Below are 11,174 nucleotides of genomic sequence, written 5' to 3'. Positions count from 1 at the left end.
ATAGGGGGACAGCAACTCTGAGAGATGTGTACCATCTCTTATGTAGGATTGAAATTGATGGACCAATGGTGGTAGATATTGCTCAATATATTGGCTAAAACCGGTGGTGATACTGTCCATGGCTGCCACTATTGGTCTCCCCGTGGAGTTATTTGATTTTTGTGTATTTTGAGGAGATGATAAAAATACGGGGTCTGGTAAAAATCTTTGTGGAAAAAAGAGGCCTCTGACTTGTTTAGGACTTAATTTTCTAATGCTGATTTGACTAGTAGTTCAGCTTCTCGAGTGAAATCAGTTATAGGGTATTTTTGTAATTTTTGGTATACTGTGTTTTCTGATAGAAGTCTATTGGCCTCAGCCACATAGTCAGTTTTGTCTTGTATGACAATCCCTCCACCCTTGTCTACTTGTTTAATAATGATATCTTGTTTTTGCATTAGAAGATTAAAAGCTCTCTTTCTTGTCGGCCATTACAGCAAGCATGAGGACCTCGTGACTGTAATCAAGGTGCAACATGCAGAACGATGCCAGTGAATTTGTGGACTTGTATGTCCCCCGTAAATGTTCTGCCAGCAACCAAATCATTGGTGCCAAGGACCATGCTTTCGTCCAGATTAATATTGCAGAGTTTGACAAGACAACAGGCAGAGTAACTGGCCAGTACAAAACCTACGTGATCTGTGGCAGCATTCGTAGGATGCGTGAATTTGATGATGCCATTCTCGGGCTAGCAAAATGGGGTGGCATTGTTCTAAACAAAGAAACCTTTAAAATGAACCTTTATAAGGAAAAATAAAATGTTAGAAGATTAAAAGCTTTATTTTCTGATTTTGACAGGTTGTTTGTCTTGGGGGTGGTGGAAGAGGGATAGTGACAGAGTTTTGAGGAAGTCAGCATAGACTACATAAAAAACTCCTATACTACTATAAAAACTCTCTAGGTACGGGCCTTTGGCATGTGAAGGATAAAAGATGGACCTGGGTTTAAGGGATGAGTGAGCTAATGGTGGAGAAGTGGCTAGATGCTGTGTAAACAAGCTCAGGGAGCCATCCTCTATGGATAACGTGTCTAAGATGTCCATGATATCAGTGTCAAAATCAAAGACAAAGGTGGAGGGGAAGTAAGGGTATTTTCCGTATGAAAAGTTATTCTATCCTTTTCTTTTTTTTTTGGTGGAAATATCTTTTAAGTGTTAAGTTTCTGATGTAACTATTGAGATCTTTGAATAGAAGAAAGGAATTTGACCTATTAACTGAAGCACAATGTAATCCTCAGCTTAAATGGGAAGTATCTGCATCAGATAGAACATGAGATGAGAAATAGTATATTTTCTGCGGCATTTTTGCAGATTTGTGTTTGGATCTTTTTCGTCTTCCTCGACATCCTCTCCTGTGTGTTTTCTTTTTTTTTGGGTAGGGGGCGAGGAGGACTGTATACTAAAAAATGTGGGCTTTTGGAGGGAGTTAAAACTAATGTGGAGGGGATCTGGTCTGAGATATTGTCGAGTGGGTGGAAGGTGTCCGTAGAAGAATGTCCAGCTAATGTGCAATGTTCAGATGCACTACTTGGGACAGGAGTAATATCTACATATTTAGATTGTCCTTCATTATTGCAGGTGGAGAGAGAGTCAATAACGGACTGGTCCAAGGGTAAGATAGAACTGTTATGAACAGTACTGATGTTGTTAGAGGGGAGGAGAAGGGAACTAATGACTGGGGGTGCGGGGTTTCTAGTATTATGGTTGTTATTACGAGACGAGTTGTCTCTGTAATTATTCTGAGTAGGTTTAGGGACAATATTTAAGCATTTTGGAAAGTTTTTTCCTGTGGGCCTTCTGTTGTAAAAATGATTAAAATCAGTCAGTACACCCCTAGTATTAACTTTATTGAAGTTGATAGTTCCAATCTGTCCCTTAGGTCTGAAATGAGGAATGGGTGGTGGGGCCAAAGAATGAGTCACACATCCACCGAGGATCCCTGGGACTGCTTTATTACCTTGACGTGCCTGTTTTAACATACCTACATGTGAGTTGTCTATGTGTTACTTTGGAATAAATTGCTTAAAGTCTACAATTAGAAGCACCTCTCCCTTTTGTCTTTAGATACACTTTTTGTAGGTGCAGACATTTAATAAACACAAAAATGACTGGAGATCCTCTTTTAGTGCCGGTTCCCATTAGTGCGATCACAGAGATCGCATGTAATTCGGAGCGCACTGCTCCTAAAATGACATGCGATCTCTGTGCGGTTTTAATTCAGCCATACAGTTTGTATGGCTGAATTCGCACCGCAATCGCACTAAAAGACGCACAGGACCCTTTTTTTGGTCCGCAGCAGAATCGGATCGCATGGTGGTTCACACTAGTGCGATCCGATTCTGTGCGAACTTACAGATCGCACTGCGATATGCGATCTTATCTGGAGGTGTCGTTAACTTTTAATTGACACCCCCAGCGTATCGCATATGGCAGTGTGAACTGCCAGGGGTGCGGATGCGATGCGGGAACACGCTGTATATTCGCAGCCTTCCCGCATCGCACAAGTGTGAACCGGCACTAACTGTGTGCCTAAGTGTAATCTGTGTAATGTTTGCTGCTTTTACTTACTGATATTGCAGTTTTTTCTTCCTGCTTTTTAGAGAGAAGAAACAGCCAGATCACTGTTCATTGCACACAGACAGAAAAGTTCCCAGAGTTCAGTCACCTCAGAGCCGAGGATATTAAATATACCCATAAGTTGAGGTTTGCTAAATCCATTATTATTCTTTTCTGATTAGTATTATAAAGTTTTTTTGCTGACTTGATCTTTACTTAAAACTTGCACTGTTCTGAATAAAGCTGTAGCACAGAGAAAGCTAAGTGCCTAATTATGTTGATTCCTGTTCTGGTTGTGTAGAAACCTCACACATGCTAGCTGTGAGGCATAACAGAAAGGCACAGACTGGCCTGGGAGGACTTTAAAACAGCATGGAGTGCCCGTTATATATCAGCACAGTGTGATCTGTAAAAATGTGAATTTCAAATCATCCTAAAACAAACTGGCCAAATTTGGGTTGAATCTGAAACTTTGCTAGTTTAATATATGTTTAAAAGGACAAGGAGTTATATATTAAACCAATATATGTAAAGTGCACTGCCTATATTTATAGGAAAGTACAAAAGTACAATATACCAAATAAAGTTCAATTCATCATATGAATACATAGATGTAAAATGTGTAATTCACCCACCAATAGTCCAATTCCTTCAAGTGACAGGTCCTTAATTATATATATATATATATATATATATATATATATATATATATATATAACCAAAAGTATTGGGGGACACCTGCCTTTACACACACATGAACTTTAATGGCATCCCAGTCTTAAGCCTCGTAGCCTCGATTGTTGGCCGTGAATTTTCGGCCAACGTCCAATCGGCCGATTGTCGGCTTGTTAGTATGATGCTTCCGACAACCGACTGCGACTTTTCGGCTGAAAAAAATCTGGTGTGCATGCTATAAAATTTTTGTTGGCCATCAACAGAACGGCCGATTGTTCGTCAGTCAGTACAGATTTCGGCAGACAAAAATCAGATGAGCAAGACTGGGCATGCTCAGAGAAGAAAAAACACACGGAAAGTAAACCAACACATGACATCACTTCTGAAGTTGGTTGTTGTTGGCCGAAAAAATTTGTGTGCAGTCTAGAGCACATTTCAACCAACACAACAACACTGGACAAAAGACGGCCGATCGGTCGGCCAACAATCGTTGCGTGTGTACGAGGCATTAGTCCCAAGCGTTCAATATTAAGTTGGCCCACCCTTTGCATCTTTACCAGCTTCACCTCTTACAGGAAAGCTGCCCACAAGGTTTAGGAGTGTGTCTATTGGAATGTTTGACCATTCTTCCAGAAGCACATTTGTTAGTTCAGGCACTGATGTTAGACAAGAGGTCTGGCTCCTAGTCTCTGCTCTATTTCATCCCAAAGGTGGTCTGCCAGGTTGAGGTCAGAACTCTGTGTAAGCCAGTCAAGTTCCTCCATCCTAAACTCACTCATCCATGTCTTTATGGACCTTGCTTTGTGCACTGGTGCACAGTCATTTTGGAACAGGAAGGGGCTATCCCCAAACTGTTCCAAAAAATTGGGAGCAGGAAATAAATTGTCCAAAATGTCTTGGTATGCTGACGCCTTAAGAGTTTCTTTCACTGGAATTTAAGGGTCCAAGCCCAACTCCTGAAAAATAACCCCACACCATAATCCCCCATCCACTAAATGCTTTGGAAGCAAGGTCCATAAAGACATATATGAGCGAGTTTGGGGTGGAGGAGCTTGATTGGCCTGCACAGAGTACTGAACCCAACCCAATAGAAAACCTTTGGAATGAAATAGAGTGGAGACTGCAAACAAGGCCTCTCATCCAACATCAGTGCCTAACCTCACAAATGCGCTTCTGGAAGAATGGTCAAACATTCCGATAGACACACTCCTAAACCTTGTGGACAGCCTTCCCAGAAGAGTTGAAGCTGTTATAGCTGCAAAGGGTGGGCCAACTCAATAATGAAGCAGGCATCCCAATACTTTTAGTATTATAGTGTGTATATTTTTTTTTAGAGCATGTAACTGCATATTAGTTCAGATTAAAGATCATAATTGTTTGAAGAACCATGACACTGATGCTTGCTTCATTCATAATATATACTATATACAGTGGGTACGGAAAGTATTCAGACCCCCTTACATTTTTCACTCTTTGTTATATTGTAGCCATTTGCTAAAATCATTTAAGTTCATTCTTCTTCCTCATGAATGTACACATAGCACCCCATACTGACAGAAAAACACAGAATTGTTGACATTGTTGCAGATTTATTAAAAAAGAAAAACTGAAATATCACATGGTCCTAAGTATTCAGACCCTTTGCTCGGTATTTAGTAGAAGCCCCCTTTTGATCTAATACAGCCAGGAGTCTTTTTGGGAAAGATGCAACAAGTCTTTCACACCTGGATTTGGGGATCCTCTGCCATTCCTCCTTGCAGATCCTCTCCAGTTCTGTCAGGTTGGATGGTAAACATTGGTGGACAGCCATTTTTAGGTCTCTCCAGAGATGCTCAATTGGGTTTAAATCAGGGCTCTGGCTGGGCCAATCAAGAACAATCACGGAGTTGTTGTGAAGCCACTCCTTCGTTATTTTAGCTGTGTGCTTAGGGCCATTGTCTTGTTGGAAGGTAAACCTTCGGCCCAGTCTGAGGTCCAGAGCACTCTGGAGAAGGTTTTTGTCCAGGATATCCCTGTACTTGGCCGCATTCATCTTTCCCTCAATTGCAACCAGTCGTCCTGTCCCTGCAGCTGAAAAACACCCCCACAGCATGATGCTGCCACCACCATGCTTCACTGTTGGGACTGTATTGGACAGGTGATGAGCAGTGCCTGGTTTTCTCCACACATACCGCTTAGAATTAAGGCCAAAAAGTTCTATTTTGGTCTCATCAGACCAGAGAATCTTATTTCTCACCATCTTGGAGTCCTTCAGGTGTTTTTTAGCAAACTCCATGCGGGCTTTCATGTGTCTTACACTGAGGAGAGGCTTCCGTCGGGCCACTCTGCCATAAAGCCCCGACTGGTGGAGGGCTGCAGTTGACTTTCTACAACTTTCTCCCATCTCCTGACTGCATCTCTGGAGCTCAGCCACAGTGATCTTTGGGTTCTTCTTTACCTCTCTCACCAAGGCTCTTCTCCCCCGATAGCTCAGTTTGGCCGGACGGCCAGCTCTAGGAAGGGTTCTGGTCGTCCCAAACATCTTCCATTTGAGGATTATGGAGGCCACTGTGCTCTTAGGAACCTTAAGTGCAGCAGAAATCTTTTTGTAACCTTGGCCAGATCTGTGCCTTGCCACAATTCTGTCTCTGAGCTCTTCAGGCAGTTCCTTTGACCTTGCTCTGACATGCATTGTGATCTGGAAGGTCTTATATAGACAGGTGTGTGGCTTTCCTAATCAAGTCCAATCAGTATAATCAAACACAGCTGGACTCAAATGAAGGTGTAGAACCATCTCAAGGATGATCAGAAGAAATGGAAAGCACCTGAGTTAAATATATGAGTGTCACAGCAAAGGGTTTGAATACTTAGGACCATGTGATATTTCAGTTTTTCTTTTTTAATAAATCTGCAACAATGTCAACAATTCTGTGTTTTTCTGTCAGTATGGGGTGCTATGTGTACATTCATAAGGAAGAAGAATGAACTTAAATGATTTTAGCAAATGGCTGCAATATAACAAAGAGTGAAAAATTTAAGGGGGTCTGAATACTTTCCGTACCCACTGTATATATATATATATATATATATATATATATATATATATATATATATATATATATACATATTGTACATACATACACAATTCTTTTTTATGGATTTCAACAGTTTAGTCCTACTCACATGCCACAATGCCCAACAGTGAAATTACCTTTATTGGCTATAGTTCATTTAATTGCAGTATAAATTATCTAAATGTGGCATTCTGCAGCAAAATATCATACAAGCTAAAGAATTTATGTATTCATAAACATTCCCTTGTATATCGAGTAGCACATGTAGCACATGTAGTACAATTATCTTATGTTAAAATGAAACTCCAGGCAAGGCAAATAGGTAAATACACAGCTGAGATATACAGTATTCACACACACATATTATACATTTTTAAATGCTGGTAAAACTAAGACTACCCAAAAATCCATCTACTGTATGCATCTAAATAAGGTGGCCAAATGTAGTATACCTAGTGCATTGGACTATACACAAATCAGTCCTTACTTTATCTGTATAATGCTTTTTGTACAGTACAATAGGCACCAGAGGAATACCCATTGCACTTTGTAATGTTATAGGCCTAGGCAGGCACATTCCCTTTGATTTGCTACTCAGCTATGCTAGCAAAGTGAACTGCAGTGCCAGGGTTGTAAGTAGAATGTTCACTTATAGGATAGGTTCACCTTTAGGAGCATGTTACATGTTATACCCATTCCTATGACAGCAGGCAGTACTTCCTCTCCCTGCACTCGCTGTCACATTTTGAAAATTTGAAATGTAATTTCAGTGGACCACAAGTGTGCTGATCAGCACCATCGTAGTTCATTCACACTGACTAAAACTCTGTAACTAAGAGTCTATACAGCTGGATGGGCAACAGAGCTGCTGGTAGTATTTGTAGGAGCCTGAAATTGCTCCCCCATACCACTGGTGCAATGCTCTGCAGGCTTCTGTGAAAAAAAAAAAATACACAATTGGTGAACTTAGCCTTTAAACTGGCCTAAGATGAGTTTAAAAAAATGAATAGATTTCTCCATCCACACAAGCGAGGCAGATGGAAGAATTCTCCTCAGTGGGACACTGTGTTTTGATGAGACCCTGCATTGTCCGAAAACACTGATCAGCAGCCACTGATTTTCCAACTTGTTCTTTTGACATACAGTAAGTCAATCTAACAATCAGCTTCTGTTGAACAGCATAAGCCGCATACTGATCAAAATTCAGCGAATCTCAGCTGAACCATCAGAATTTTAATTTGTCTATGGTCTATGGCTTTAGAAAAAAAATATTTTTTTAAAGCATTTCCAAGAAACAAATAAGCACTAACCATAATATGTGCAGAATGTGGAGGAAAAGAAATACAGTATCTCACAAAAGTGAGTACACCCCCTAAGTAAAAATGTCTAAATTGGGCCAAAAGTGTGGCTACCATTATTTTCCAGCACTGCCTAAACCCTTTTGAGCATGGAGTTCACCAGAGATTAACAGCTTGCCACTGGAGTCCTCTTCCAATCCTCCATGACAACATCACAGAGCTGGTGGATGTTAGAGACCTTACGCTCCTCCACTTTCCATTTGAGGATGCCCCATGGATGCTTAGTAGGGTTTAGGCCTGGAAACATGCTTGGCCAGTCAATCACCTTTACCCTCAGCTTCTTTAGCAAGGCAGTGGTTGTCTTGGAGGTCGTTATCATGATGGAATACTGCCCTGAGGCCCAGTCTCTGAATGGAGGGGATCATGCTGAGCTTCAGTATGTCACAGTACATGTTTTATTCCCTCAATTAACTGTAGCTCCCCAGTGCTGGCAGAACTCATGCAGCGTCAGACCGAGACACTCCCACCACCATGCTTGACTGTAGGTAAGGAGTACAAAGACAAATGCGTCTTGCATTTGTCTTTGTACTCCTTACCTGGTTGCCGCCACACATGCTTGACACCATCTGAACCAAATAAGTTTATCCTGGTCTTATCGGACCACAGGACATGGTTTCCAGTAATCCAAGTTCAAGTCCTGTCTTCAGTAAGCTGTTAGTGGGCTTTCTTGTGCATCATCTTTAAAAGAGGCTTCCTTCTGGGATGGCAGCCATGCAGACCAATTTGATGCAGTGTGTGGCATATGATCTGAGCAGTGGCTGGCTGACCCTCAGCCTCTTCAACCTCTGTAGCAATGCTGACAGCACTCATATGTCTATTTCCCAAAGACAACCTCTGGATATGACGCAGAGCACGTGCACTCAACTTCTTTGGTCGACCATGGCGAGGCCTGTTCTGAGTGGAACCTGTCCTGCTAAACTGCTGTATAGTCTTGACCACTGTTCTGAAGCTCAGTTTCAGAGTATTGGCAATCTTTTTATAGCCTAGGCCATCTTTATGCAGAGCAACAATTATTCTTTTCAGATCCTGAGAGCGTTCCAATTGCCATGAGGTGCCATGTTGAACTTCCAGTGACCAGTATGAAAGAGTGAGAGCAATAACACCAAATTTAACACACCTGCTCCCCATTCACACCTGAGACCTTTTAACACTAATGGGTCACTAATGAGTCAAATGACACTGGGGAGATGGCAATCTCAACATTTTCATTTAGGAGTATACTCACTTATGTTGCCAGCGGTTTAGACATTAATGGCTGTGTGTTGAGTTATTTTGAGGGGACAGAAAACTTACACTGTTATACAAGCTGTACACTCACTACTTTACATTGTAGCAAAGTGTCATTTCTTCAGTGTTGTCACATGAAAAGATATAATAAAATATTTACAAAAATGTGAGGGGTATACTCACTTATGTGAGATATTATATATATGAGTACAAAGCTGTGAGACCTCAATTGGGCTCTAAATCCGAAAATCTTCTAATTGCATACACAGTTATTTGTGATCCATAGACTTACCATGGCAGTAATTATTAATATATAGTATATTTACAATATATTATGTTTAAACTTAACATTTATCCATACTTGTCTCCCAATATGTTCAAATAAAAATATTTTTCATTAGTAATTTGTAGATTTTCCACCTCCACAATGATCTGAAATATAAGTATTTTTTTTTTTTTTTTTTTTATTTTAGAACATCATATACCCTTGACTTTGATTATTATGATATGATACAAGCTGTGAATCAGCGTTTTGCATTTCTGTATCCATTCATTGCAAATGTGCACATGTACTGCTTATTTTAGTTTTTGAAGGACAACACAGGAAATGTACTTGGTAGGAATTGTTCTTTTATTTTGTTTGTAAAATATATAATATGTGTTGTTTCCAATAATTGCGCATACAGTAGGTTTTCAAGGACAATCACCTAAAGTTCACTTTATAAGAACTGTTGTTTTTTTTTTTTAAAAGTAAAATGCTATATATGCACCTCCTATAAAAGGCTTTGGTGTAGGGGCATGTAAAACAAAGACTTATAACTAAAAATTCACATAGACATAATTATATTTTAGTAAAATAATTGTTATACTACTTTATCAATGTTTTAATAGAGTTTCAAATCTACTGTATAACCTAAGTGTCACGTTTATGCAAAAAATGTGTTTTAAATACAGTACAATATCTTACATAGAAGGCTTTAGTAAATTAGCATGTAGAGATGCAAAGAGATACGATCGGAGAGTCACTGGAAATTTCAGGACATCTATTAGGAATCTCTTTATCAATGTTTTAAAAGTGCCAATGTTTCTGTAAAATAAGACCTTTACTAGAAGAACTTAAAGCAGCTTGATTTCTAAATACTGTAACAACAAATAAATAAATAATGCACCCTGTAAAGAAAAAGATAATACATACTTGTGCCGTAGCTTTATCCAATAAATCAATACAGAATACAGTTTTGTAGTGGTAGACAGAAGGAACCAAAATGCACAATGGGAGACCACATATCTGACACACAACTCTGCAACACAGTGAAGATAACTCTTCCCATATGATACTTGTAGTGTTTTTTTTTTTTTTATTAACTCACCTGGTCCATGGATGCTGGAGTAATAACATTCTTATGGTTGCCAGGGCCAGGAGAAGGAATCGAAGCAGCACTAGGAAACCTCCTCCTCTGCCTGCATGGGATCACTGAGCTTAAAAGGGTGACAATGTTGCAGTGATTTCACTCAGGGGCGTAACTACAGGGGTTGCAGGGGTTGCAATCGCTACCGGGCCCCATGCTCCAGGGGGCCCAGTAGCAAACCAGTGGGTGAACTTCCAGGATCGCAAAGGTCACACTTGCGACCGGACCCTGGCATTGCACCACTGTGGGGAGGCCCCAAGATTGCAGGAAGGGGGCCCACAAGATTGCAGGAAGGGGGCCCACTGCAGAACTTGTGAAAGAATCCTGCTGCGGGACCGTAATAAAAGGCCATGCAACGAGTGTAAAGAGCCCCAGGATTAGTGGGAAAAGCCCTGGGCTTGAAGGTAAGGGCCCCGGCCAGGGGGTCTGGGGGGCCCTTCATGGTTTCTTGCATCAGGGCCCTGAAGGTTCTAGTTACGCCTCTGATTTCACTGCAGTGGAATCTGCATTGTCATAATATTCAGATAACTCCCAGGAACTAGCAAGGTCACAGGCCTGTATAAAAAGTTAGAAAACATCAGTTTGAAAGCAAGATTTGTGGGCAGATGCAGTCTGTTTTATCAGTGACGACTCTAGGAACAATATATGGGGGGGGGGGCAAATTAGATACCACAGTCAAAATTGGGGGGAGGGGGGGCATTCATAATTTTCACCACTAAATCATACCACTGAAAAACACTAAATAGGTATATATATATAAAAATAAGGTTACAAAATACGAGAGTAATGCAATATGATACCTTTTTATTGTACTAACCCAACACTTGAGACCTGAGAAAGAGGAAAACTCTCAAAAGCT

The 11,174-nt window shown here is 40.6% G+C and overlaps 1 protein-coding gene across 1 annotated transcript; it reads left to right on the top strand.

Annotated features, from left to right (window-relative positions):
• Positions 1 to 471: 471 nt before the first annotated feature.
• Positions 472 to 796, top strand: LOC309564267 (small ribosomal subunit protein eS21-like; the record flags this gene model as incomplete). The annotated part of the gene is made up of 1 exon (XM_082268890.1): positions 472 to 796. The coding sequence occupies exon 1, from the start codon at positions 515 to 517 to the stop codon at positions 794 to 796; it is 282 nt and encodes a 93-aa protein (XP_082125016.1). The 5' UTR covers positions 472 to 514.
• Between the last annotated feature and the right edge of the window lie 10,378 nt (positions 797 to 11,174).

Source organism: Pelophylax lessonae (assembly GCF_965119305.1).
Source record: "Pelophylax lessonae genome assembly, chromosome: 9".
NCBI lineage: Eukaryota > Metazoa > Chordata > Amphibia > Anura > Ranidae > Pelophylax > Pelophylax lessonae.
Note: the sequence above shows the minus strand (reverse complement) of the source record. Positions and strands in the feature narration are given on the sequence as shown.